The sequence below is a fragment of the Caenorhabditis remanei genome, chromosome III (assembly GCF_010183535.1).
Source record: "Caenorhabditis remanei strain PX506 chromosome III, whole genome shotgun sequence".
Taxonomy (NCBI): domain Eukaryota; kingdom Metazoa; phylum Nematoda; class Chromadorea; order Rhabditida; family Rhabditidae; genus Caenorhabditis; species Caenorhabditis remanei.
The window spans coordinates 5,297,756-5,309,930 of record NC_071330.1 but is presented as its reverse complement, the minus strand read 5'-3'; the positions used below and the strand labels follow the sequence as shown (position 1 = coordinate 5,309,930).

Here is a 12,175-nt window from a genome sequence, read left to right as displayed (position 1 = left end):
TAAAAAAGTTATTTCTGAACTGGAATTGACTGAAAATGTAGCTGAAACTGAAATCTGGGCGTTTTTCTCAGATAAATCAGCTGAAAAATTGGTTTTTCGAATGAAAATATGGATTTTCAGCCCAATCTAGCAGAAAAACGTTCATAAATGCTTCAAATCTGAAACGGATAATTCAGATTTGGAATAAAATTACTGGGAATCAAGAGAAGCGTCTCTTAATTCAATCTGTGTTATTTTGACAGAAAAAGAGTAATTTTGAACGAAATTGCTTCCGAAAAATATGATTTCTTCACTAAAAATGTCATTTTGACACACAAAAAAGAGTTAAAACGTGAAAAAACACTTGAAAACTGGATCTAAAGCCTACAGAATTGTTGACTACAGGTCTTTTAAATTGGAAATTGTACTGCAATTTTCGATATTCAAACTAATCAGAAAATATGCATAAGAAATGTCTCAAAATCTATTCAATTCATTAATTCTATAATTCAAGAGTTCACTATTTCTCCTCATTTCGTCGATACCTTCTTCTGGGTGAATTTTGCGAACACCGAGTCGATATGAGCCTTGACGTCGGCCATTGGTTTGGCGGCGTCGACAGCGACGTGGACACCGTGCTTCTGGTAGTAGTTGACGAGTGGAACAGTCTGGAAATTGCAATTATAGATGTTTAAATTTTTTTATAATAGCTCGGTGTGCGAAATTGAGAGACGCAGAGAAAAAGAGACATTTTTCAAGGGTATTTCGGTGGAGCGCAGTTGTATTATAGTTCTTACAACTGCGCTCCAGCGAAATACCGTTGAAATAAGTCTCTTTTTCTCTGCGTCTCTCAATTTTGCACACAATTTTCTTCGGTTTCGGTAGAGCGCCGTTGTAAAAAGCGTGCCGTGCTAATAGGTAATTTTCCCTCCAATAAAACCGTACCATCTGATGATACTGAACCAATCTCTTTCTAAGCGTCTCCTCATTATCATCGGAACGACGGATCAAAGCCTCTCCGGTGATATCATCCTTCATTGGGACCTTTGGTGGCTTGAATTCCAAATGATAACTACGTCCCGAAGCGATATGGAACAGGCGTCCGGTGATACGACGGACGAGGAGATCATCGGCAATGTTGAATTCGACGACAGTATCCAATGGCGTCTTTCGGCGTTCGAGAATCTCGTCGAGCTGCAATTATGAGGGTTTCTGGGAGAAAGCAGAGGCTGATTTTGAGTCAAAGTGGGAAATACTGTGAAAAAAATAAAGTTTCGACAAGGATTTTCAAAAAAATTTCGCGTGCTGAAAAGCGCAAGCGCAGGGAGCTGTTGGCGGAGCTTAAACTGCAAGCGGCGCCGTTCTTTTTGAAAAAAACAACTGGAATTAGTACCGCGCCGCTTGCAGTTTAAGCTCCGCCAACAACTCCCTGCGCTTGCGCGTTTCAGCCCGCGAAAATTTTTTGAAAATCCTTGTCGAAACTTTATTTTTTCCAGACTTGTCACGGGCCGGGCCGGGCCGGGCCGAGACCAGGAAAAATCTCGGCCCGGCCCGGCCCGGCCCGCTCGGCTCGTTTTGAAACATTTTGAGTTTTTGAATTTTTTTTGGAATTTTTTGAAATTTTCTGAAAAATGTGAATACTATGTATGATAATTTAAGCATTTTTACTCTATTTTTTCTAAAAATTTCAAATAAAATTTGGTAAAAACGGGTTCCCATTTTTGAATCCGGGCAGACCGGGCCAAGAGAAATTTCGGCCCGGCCCGGTCAAGAAAAATCTCGGCCCGGCCCGGCCCGACGGGCCGAAATCAGGAAAAATCTCGGCCCGGCCCGGGCCGGCCCGATTTTTGACAAGTCTGATTTTTTCATAGTACGGCTAACTAGGCTCCGCCCACTTTCGCAATTATGCCGCACAGTCAATTTCTGGATTCTTCGTCTCATTTTCTAAAACCGCATACTCCCCAAAAGCAAATTGTGCGCCAAAATTGCGAATGGGCGGAGCCTAAGCCACGCCCCTTTTGCTTCGTATTTGAACTATTTGTGAGCTGTCAATAAAAGCGTTATCAGTGGGAAAAACTGAACACAATTTATGACACTTTCACTAATGTCAATTTATGGCGGAAAAACGGAATTTTGATGCTTGAAAATGCGTCGAAGGAGCGCCCGATTTCTCAGTCCATAAGCGCCGAACACGCGCCAGACTCGCGATTTTATGACAATATTCAGCAGAAACCTTCTCAGCTTGTCCACTGGTACGTGGGAATCCATCCAAAATGAATCCGTATTTACACTCGGGCTTCTCCAACTTTTGCTCGATGAGCTTACAGACGACGTCATCGCTGACGAGCTTTCCGGCGTCCATTGTCGCCTTCAATTCTTTTCCGAACTCGGAACCGGAGGCCACTTCGGCGCGGAGCAAATCGCCTGGAAATGGATGGTTTTGGAAAGGAATTTGACAATTTTAAGTTTTTTTCAGGCTTGGAAATCGCATAGAAAGAGCAGAAAATGAGTCTTCACTGTTTTCAAACAGGAAAACGGGCATTTTGACTGGGATATAAGGTTTTTAGCCGATATTCTATAGAATTTTATCAAATTTAATAATAAAAATCTGCGTTTTATCTATTTTTAGACAGCCTACGATAGTTTTCTATAGGATTTCAGCGATTTTTGACCAAAAATAAGCCATTTTGACACATAAAACACCTTGATGAAGCATTTTTGGGTTCTTATTTCGAAAATCGAGTATCAGAATAGATTTCCAGCTAAAATCTAACGTTTCGATCGAGTTTGAGCAATTTTCGCGAAAAAACAATCGATGCTCAGATAATCGGCAACATTTCCATTAATTTTCATCGAAAATGACCATTTTTGGCCAAAAATCCCGATTTTCCGCTTTTTTCCATTGAATTCATCGATTTCTTCTACTAACCAGTCGCCAAATGACATGAGAAGTATTTCGAAGCGAACGCCGGCGCCTGAGTTCCCTTTCCGGATCCCGGTGGTCCGATGAAGATCGCACGGATTCCACGTGCCAATGTTTCCGTTGGTCCAGCGGATTGAGTGGCCGCTTGGCTGGATTGTTGAGTTTTTGGGACACCCATGGCTGAAAATGTGGATTTTAGAGAAATTTAGGGAATGAAAACGCGCAAAATCGAGAAAAAATGGTCCAAAACAGCCAGAAAATAGCATTTTCAGCGCAAAAATCGATGAAGCGCAACGAACTTGGATCGGTCCAATTCAAAGAACAATCGTCGAGTGAACGAAAGAGGGCAAAATGAAGTGAAAAGATGGAAAATCGGAGAGAGAAAAGAGGAGAATTGATAAAAGGAAAGGGGGTAACACGTAACAAAAATGACAATGTTTGATCATATTTTCGGGGAAAAAGTGGAAAAAAAGTGAGGTGATTTTGAATATGATGATGGGAAAGTGAATACGTGGAACGTTTTGAAAAAGTGATTTATGACTGAAAATGGTAAATTTCAGAGGGGAATACGTGTTTTTTTGTCAATTTTTGGAATTGCAGATTTTTTTTAGGTCGAAAATTCATTTTTTTGAGGAATTTAGATCGCAAAAAGTTGATTACTGAACAATGACGAATTTCTGCTGAAAATGGTCATTTTGCATGAAGATCGCGTGGCTGGCGCGCTTGAAATTTCAGCGAAAACTGAGAAATCTGGCGCGCCTTGAACGCGTTTTCAAGCATCAAAACTCCGTTTTCGCGCCATAAATTGACACAGAAGATTAGTGAAAGTGTCATAAATTGTGTTCAAATAATTTTTTTTTTAACGTTCAAATTTTCTCCGAAATTTCAGACTTTTGCATCATGTGTGCTGAAAATGGTAAAGTTGAAAGGGAGATTTCCGAAAAACCATTAAAAATAAGTCGGAAATATGACGGAGTTAGTTAAAATTGTTGTTAACTTTGAGAGGAAGTGATCAGTGTTGTCATGGAGATAAAACTAAACGGAAATTAAATTTTTCCAGCTGTCAGGGTGGGTTTTGTGTGGAAAAATGGAATTTCAAGAAGGAATAGCCAGAAAACGTTGTGATAGAAAGAATATGCCCTTAAGTATTGAAATTCAGGTTTTTCAGACAAAAAATTCTTCTTGTTTCTTGAAAACATACAAAACTACAACATTTCTCAATGAAAAACACTAAAATTGGCTCAATTTCCCACTAAAAAAACCATACTTGTCAAGGGCCGGGCCGGGCCGGGTTTGTTTTTCAAAACGTCAGGCCCGGCCCGGCCCGTCAGGCCCGTCTTTTTGGAGGGAATTTTTTTTTTCAAATTTGATTAAAAGTGTACTAAGGGCTTTTTACGGGCCGGCCTGTCATTTGACAAGTATGAAAAAAACCGAAAATGAGCCTCATCAGAACTTCCTTTTACAAAAAATTAGTTTTATTTCATTTTTCTCTCCAACTTGAATAAAATTATGCTCACAAACTACAAAATTGAGGTTTCCTTGAAAAACACTGCTTAAAAAGTTTATTTCCGTGTTTGATGACTCTATAAAATTTCAGAAAATAGCTGATAAGAAACAAATTGAAATAGACAACTCTAGACTACAAATAAGAGCTCTTTAACTTTTATATTCTTTTTTTTTTGCTGCAGGAAAACTAAAAATCCAAATTTCTCACTCAATTTTAAACAAAACTTAGAAAATTAGGTACCAAAAGATGTAGAATTTTTTTCTAAACCTCCTAATCGAAAAAATAAACAAAAACCGTCGGTTTTCAGCGAGAACAACCATTAAAACTGTTCAAACATGGAGCTCGGGTCCCGCCACGATTTGTGTTGGCACTCGTCGTGTATTTCTCGAGGAGAAGCTGAGAAAAGCGCGGTAATTTGAAAAAGAACGGCTCAACGTGGAAAAAAAAGATTTTGAGTTGATATTTGAAGTACTGAACTAATTTTTCATAGAATAACACAAAAATTAAAAATTTTTATCAAAAATCGTTCAAAAACTGAAGATTATAGCTAAAAATCAAGTTTTTTGTCAAAAAATTGGTTTTTTCTGAAATTTTTAGGCCCAGTCTCAAAAAAAGTAGAAAAACTATTCGCACCGCCCATGTATAAAGATATAAAATGACGATTTCTCTGCGCGTGTGTAGAAAAAAGAAAATGAGAAGAGATGGGAAAAAGAGAGAGAATCGGGTCAAGGAGACAATGTGAAAGAGGACGAATAGACGCGTTTGCGCGCCCGAAATTAATAGGAAATTCGGAATTTATACTTGGAAATACACAGTTTTTGTAGTTTTCGGCGGAAAAATGGCAGGTAAGTCTGAAAATTTCGTCAAATTAGGTTGAAAATAACTGAAAATCACATTAGCAATCATTTCAGGCCGATTTTCATGCAAAAATATCATCAATTTATGCGTCAGAATCCCTCTGGCAACGTTTTTAATTCATTATTTTTCACATTGGCTTTTCAGCAAAGAACGAGCGATTCAGTTGATAAAAGTGAGTGTTTTTAGATTGGGAATGACGAAAAATTTAAAAATTTATTCGATAAAGCGGGAAAATCGCAAAAAAATCGACGAAAAACTGCTGAAATCGAGCTGAGAAAATCTGAAAAATGCTGAAAAGCTTTGCTCGTCGAGTTAAATGCATGGTACGCAATCACCGACACGCAATAATGCACAACAACATTTTGGCGGGAGTTTAAACTCTAGTTTTTCAATAAATTGAAGTTTTCACAGGGTCTCAGGATGAGTAGTGAAAATAAACGCGCTCCGCTGAAATCAGCTGAAATTTTAGCGCGAAATTCAAAATAATTTTTATATTTAAAAATTTTATCTATTTTTTCAATAGAATTGATCTCGAAAAGACGCGCGACGGTCGAAAAACTGACTGAAAATGCGGGAAAACAGACATAAATCGGCTCAAAAAGTGGTCGATTAAGCTGCGTATCAAAGTGCCACAGTGAAACAGCGAATTAAAAAAATTAAAATTTGAATTTACCGCCAATGTCTAGCGGAGCGCATACGATTTCACTACTCACACCTAGACCCTGTGAGTTTTTAATTGAAAAACTTGGAATTTGAAAGGAATGATTTTAAAAAAAGGGAAAATTAAATTTTAGTATATTCAGTTCTTCACCGCCAACCCATCATTCCAATTCGCTGGGCGTGCCGCCCGTGATTTGAGCACAATTCAGAAAATGACTCGATTTTGGCCACCACATCAGGGATATGGATTGGGAGAGTTCTCGCTGGTCTACACGATTTGTTTGATTCTTTTCATGAGGTAAGACAACTGAAAGAATTGAGTAGAAGCTTTTTGAAAGGGGAAAATTCGCACCAAATAATATTTTCACTATCAAAATCGTGTTCAGCTCGCCAAGAGCTTTCAGAAAAGTCTAAGCATGCCTATATTCTGACAACTCTTGTTTTTGATCTACCAATTTTCGCGGTGAGACCCATAACTCTCAAATTTATGCTTTAAAACAAAGAAATCTAAATTTAGCTCACCAAGAGCTTTCAGAAAAGTATAATCATGCCCTGGTTCTGATAAATTGGGTCCCACAACGAAAACCGTCCGTTTTAAAGGCGCATAGGTAGATCAAAAATGAAAATGCAGGGAACATGGGCATTATTATACTTTTCTGAAAGCTCTCAAAGAGCTCGACACGATATTTTTAATTATTTATCGCGAAAATTTCAATTAAAGATTTTGGAGACCAAAATCCTATCAAAACTCGCATTTTCAGACTAATCGACATGCCTACCGTAACCCAATCAGTCGTCGGCACTCGTTACAACTCGAGAATCTTCAACTTCATCGCCACTCCAATTTACACCTCCATCATCCCATTCATCCTGTTATTCCCCATGATGCGTCTCTCCGAAATGCACATTTTCGTCTTGGCTTTGAACTTTTTGCACATTTTGGGATCTTGTTATATCGTCTATTCGGTTTGGTACTTTTTGAAATCTGATAAGACGGAGGTGGAGCAGGAGAAGAAGAAAGTCGAGTAATTTTGATTTAACAAAAATGTATTTTTGAAAGAAAAAAAAAAGAAAAACTGGTGAAAGAATGATATTATTATTATACTTATTAATAACTTTTATTATAATTATTAAATCTTAAATAAAATTATTAATTTTTCAATTCTCAGCACGCTCCAGTAGTTACTCGACATTCCACTGTGAAGTCCGATCGACCGCTGAAAATAGAAAATGTCTGTCTGTGTGTCCACGAGAGGCTAATGTCCGGATGTCCCTTTGTGTCTCCGGATGTCCAGATGTCCACTTTTTTCAAAGAAGATTCGAAAGTTCAAAAACTTTTTGATAGTGGGAATCATCGGATGTCTGTGTGTGTGTAAAAATACACCCAGGTGTCTGTCTGTGTGTCTAGATGTCCAAATGTCCAAAATTTTAGTCTGTCTGCATGCGTGTCTGTCCGGATGTCCGCAACTCGAGGAGACTGGCTCCGAATGTGTGCAGAAGTAACATCACCTCTCCAGACCAGATGCCTGTCCGTGTGTCCCAATGTCCGGATGTCTGTTCTGACGTCCAGATGTCTTTGCAATTTTCTAGATTCGGATATCTGTGTGTAGGAATGTCCGCATGTCCGAGTGTCCGGATCACAAGCATTTTGACGTCTGCCTATCTGTCTGTCTGTCCGTACATCCCCATATCCAGATGTCTGTCTTTATTCCCAACTCACTTATAAGTCCACACATTTCCAGTACTACACAACAACGCATTCGCCACAGAACTAGCCGACCCACATCCAGTGCCCAGAGAGGTACTTACGGAATCCTGCAAAAAAAACACTTTAAAAAAAGCTTTTTTGGCTCTAAATAAACGTTTTCCACGAACTTTTAGTATGTGAACAGCGAAAATTCGTCCTCAAAACTAACTATGGTTTTGACGGTTCAAATAGGTTTTTTGACTTTGAATTCATGTTTTCCGCGAATTTTAATTGTAAAAACCGCGAAAACTCGTTCAAAATAACTTACCACAATAACGTTGATGGCGACTGTCTGCATACCTCCGTCCTCTGGAATACAGTTGATTTGGGCCACGTCGCACCTGGAAATACGGTAGGTTTGCAACATTAGACATCAGGACATCAGCACAGACATTTAAGGACCAAAGTATGTCAGTAGACCAAATACCGTAAATACTGTATTATAACGGCATGCCGTTATATTTTTCAACTGCCTCCTAGAGAAATTTTGAGGTTTCAGAAACTCATTAAAATTAAACGGAAAAAACTTTTTTGGCCGTTCTTTTTGCTGATCAAGAAGTTACTAATTACGCTGCTTCTAATCAGAACCAAGAACAAACATCGGGATAATCATATTCTTGAATTCTGAATGTAGATGGGGTGCCGTTATAATACAGGTGCCGTTCTATTACAGGTGCCGTTATAATACAGTATTTACGGTATGCTTAATATGGACATCCGGATATGCGGATACACAGACCGAAACAGTTTCTTTCGAGGTAAGAGACTTTTAGGACACCCTGGCAAATTCGAGAGTCAATGGTTTCAAACGTTGAGGTGTTTCGGACAGATCGTAAACAATGGAGACGTGCGAACATTCAGATATGCGGATGTAAGAACACTAACCCAGTGACATTTTAGTTGATTTTAGTACGTTGATGTCTTATAGTAATAAAAAAACAGAATACGGATACACGAAATACAGTACCACTCAAAAAGTTATGAACTTTGGCTGTTTTCAGTGGAAAACAACAGACTTTTACAGTGTATTTCTATGTCACCTGAATGTCCGATAAACTCAATTTTGTATGGGTTGCACAGAGCAAAAATCGCACATCATTTTTGTAGTTGATCAATTTTTTGTAGGGACACTATCTTGAAAGTTACAGGTAATCATTGTCATTTCTCCTTGAAACTGACTATTTTCAGATTAGCGAGAACTTAAAGCTTTTCACTTTGACACCCTGTAACTTTTAAGGTGGTGTCCCTACAAAAATGTTCAACTACAAACATGATGTGTTATTTTTGCTCTGTCCAACCCATACAAAATTGAGTTTATCAGACAATCAGGTGATACAGAAATACACTTCCAAAATTCGAAATTTTTCATTGAAAACAGCCAAAGTCGATTACCTTTTGAGCGGTACTGTAGGTTTATATCAACCATTGAAAAAACTATCGAACATCCTTAGGTTCACACCAAGACTTTCATATTCTCTTACCAATTCACCGGATCGACTCCTCTCAAAAAATAAGCAGTTCCTGGGGTCTGAGTAGCTGTTGGTGTGAAAGAGGATCCAGAAAGAGTTGAGACATCGCAAGATGGACAATTTCTTAGAGCAGGAATAGTTCCAGTGGTTCGTGTTGACATACAAGTCCAGACGAGAGGGATTTTAAGAGTAAATAGAGTTAGAAGGAGGTATTGGACTGGTGTTGACATGATACGGAAAGTGAGGGAAATGAAGAGAAAATGAAACGGAAATCTTCTCTGACAGACAAAAAAAATGGTGAAAGTCGTCGGCGATTAACCAGGTCAATTCAAATGATAATCGATGGTTAATTATAGGTGTGATTTCTGAGGGAAATCTGGGGAAAACGATTGGAATGTGAGACATCAGAAATCGGATATGACCACTTTACCAGATAGCGGAAATCTTGTTTTTGCGCTGAAAATGATAAGAATGAAAATTTGTGGAATTTTCACATTGTATAGGAGCTTAAAATGTAAAGAACTTTTTCAAAAGTATAATCAGAGTGTGATAGATTTGTTTTTAAACCTACTTTTGTTGTCAACTTTATCAGAGAATGTACACAGTTGCCAACTTGAAAGTCATTTGAAGGCCCTCTAGTGTTTTGCCAACATAACTTGAACCTTCTGAGGGACGCTTATTTGACTCACTGAAGTTGTTTGAGATCATCTGCCGCCCAAATGCATAATTTCCCAGACAAAGACTCAATTTTGGACGTCAAAAAGGAGAAAAATAGCATAAAAATATCTTTAAGGTTTCAAATGGCCAAAACTCTGCTCAAAATTTCTCCAAAACATGGACTTCTGCTAAAAAATTAGATTTTGATCGATTTCATCAGAAAATCTTTGTTGCTCATCGTTCTCGATGGGAAAAAATCTGAAAAATCGATAAACAGTGGTAAAATCCGCCGGGCGTCATTTGATCTGTTTTATTCTATCTTAATTCGGAAAATTTCATCGATTTTGCTCCATTTTTCATAATCATGAGCAATCATGAGCAATAATACCCGTAAATCGACACGAGTTTGAAATCCCGTCTGAAAACCCTAAAGCCGAAATTGCGTACAGTTGCGGACTTGACGAGCGCGAGCGAAAAATATATTTACCTAACATTTTTTATGTTCCGTTGATTTTTGTCCGTAAAATCGTGCTTAAAAGTTAAATTATGGGATTATTTCAGCAACGTGATGTCGGAAGACGGAAAATCGCCAACCCCCGCGCCATCTGCCCGCGACGTTTACAAGGACGCGTCAAAGACGACTCCCGCCGACTTGCCTGAACCAACACCCGCGGATACCAGCTCCACTCAGAGCGAGGTTAGTAGATTTAAAGTCAAATATAGAAAAAATACCCCGAAAATTTGAAAAATTAGAGAAATCTCGACCAAAAACTATAAAAAGCTATAATTTTTGTCTAAAAATCGTCAAAAAATAGCTGAACGCTAGAATTTTGGTGTCAAACTAAGATAATATCACTAATTTTTAAATAAAGGGAAAAGGCCAGGCTTTCGGCAAAATTTAAGTCGGTTACCCTTAAAAATCCTGACATTTCGACAAAAAATGCTAAAAATCAGAGATTTGAGGCCCTTTTGAGTTGGAACTCAAGTTATTCTGCATAGTTCCTAGTAATACTGCTACGAATGGGTATAAGCTTCACAGCTGACACCGTTTCTTCCCAGTTTTCTTGAAAATTTGAGGAATTTCTCGAGATTTTCAGCCGAAACCCTTATTCTTGGCAAACAAAAAGGTTTTTCGCTGCTTTTTTTCGATTCACGGAACCAGAAAATCAGCGTAAAACTATTAAAATTTTTCGCTGATTTTTAAATGTTTTTCGAGACATGTGCTGATTTTCTTTTTTCGTGAATTGGAAGGAAGCAGCGAAAAACAATTTTTCGCTGGAACATGCCTTTTTTGACACCGCAGGTCTCGAAGCAAACGGTAAAAACACCAACGAAAAACGTTTAAAAATCAGCGAAAAATTTAGAGTTTTTCGCTGATTTTCTGGTTCCGTGAATCGAAAAAAGCAGCGAAAAACGTTTTTCGCTTGCCAAGAATAGGCCCATTACAAGATGCAAATTTTCGAATCTTAGTGAGCGCGCCGCGGTCGCGGTTCGGTGCAAGGCTGGGCAAATTATTTGAATTCTTGTTTTGAATGTGTGATATCATTGGTGAAAGTTGACCAATTTGTTCAAAACTTTCTCATCTGTTTTTAATCAGTAATTCTAACATTAGGTGACTCAATTCAGGGAACAAAGTTATGCGGTCACTGTGAACTGAAAACGTGGTCAAATAATTTGCCCAGATCTGGTTCGGTGCGACTTTCGAAAATATTTCGGATATATACCAAATAACTGGATTATTGCTCATCCCTCACTTTTTGGCCACTATTTCGTTAAAAGTTGAAAGAAATACACTTGAAAACACTGATTTAAAGCATAAAACTCAAAACCCACTCTCATTACCCATAAAAACCTTTTAATTGTACTGTTTTTATTACAGATGAGCGACAACACCAGCGACAACAATTCCGGTGATTCGGACGAAGACGTCTCCATCCGCATCCTGAGTGACACTTCAGCACGCTTGCGAGCAATTCAAGAAAAGATGACAACATCATCCGCACCTTACAAGCGAACTTCTTGTTGTTCGGCTAGTTTCGGACGCAAAGAGGAGGGCAAGGAAAACATGCCAACGTCATTCGCAAAGAAGAGAGGAGCCAAGGTCACGGAGACTCGTGGGACGGAGCCACAGATTTTAAAGATAGTAAGACTCTCCGAGCCAACACCCGCAGCAGTACAGCCACAAGACTGGGAGGTCCGACCTGTTGTCTTCAAACCAATGGATACTGCATTTGCATATGGATCTTCTAGCATAGGTAAACAATAAGCATTTAAAAAGCCTAAAACCTTTTAACGTCATGTCTTTCAGAAGACAAGAATCTGCGTCAGACAATCGATTTTGTCAAGAACAAGTTGGACAAGTCCGCAGAGGACGA

At 38.7% G+C, this 12,175-nt stretch overlaps 3 protein-coding genes across 3 annotated transcripts; 1 reads left to right on the top strand and 2 right to left on the bottom strand.

Annotated features, from left to right (window-relative positions):
• Positions 1 to 509: 509 nt before the first annotated feature.
• Positions 510 to 3,080, bottom strand: GCK72_009199 (uncharacterized protein; the record flags this gene model as incomplete). The annotated part of the gene is made up of 4 exons (XM_053727258.1): positions 510 to 647; positions 925 to 1,173; positions 2,213 to 2,403; positions 2,909 to 3,080. The coding sequence occupies 4 exons, from the start codon at positions 3,078 to 3,080 to the stop codon at positions 510 to 512; spliced, it is 750 nt and encodes a 249-aa protein (XP_053586835.1).
• A 1,664-nt stretch (positions 3,081 to 4,744) lies between these two features.
• On the top strand, positions 4,745 to 6,956 carry GCK72_009198 (uncharacterized protein; the record flags this gene model as incomplete). The annotated part of the gene is made up of 3 exons (XM_053727257.1): positions 4,745 to 4,819; positions 6,071 to 6,225; positions 6,689 to 6,956. The coding sequence occupies 3 exons, from the start codon at positions 4,745 to 4,747 to the stop codon at positions 6,954 to 6,956; spliced, it is 498 nt and encodes a 165-aa protein (XP_053586834.1).
• Positions 6,957 to 7,643: 687 nt separating this feature from the next.
• Positions 7,644 to 9,373, bottom strand: GCK72_009197 (uncharacterized protein; the record flags this gene model as incomplete). The annotated part of the gene is made up of 3 exons (XM_003095766.2): positions 7,644 to 7,742; positions 7,943 to 8,015; positions 9,156 to 9,373. 3 exons carry the CDS (start codon positions 9,371 to 9,373, stop codon positions 7,644 to 7,646), a joined length of 390 nt encoding a protein of 129 aa, XP_003095814.2.
• Positions 9,374 to 12,175: the final 2,802 nt, after the last annotated feature.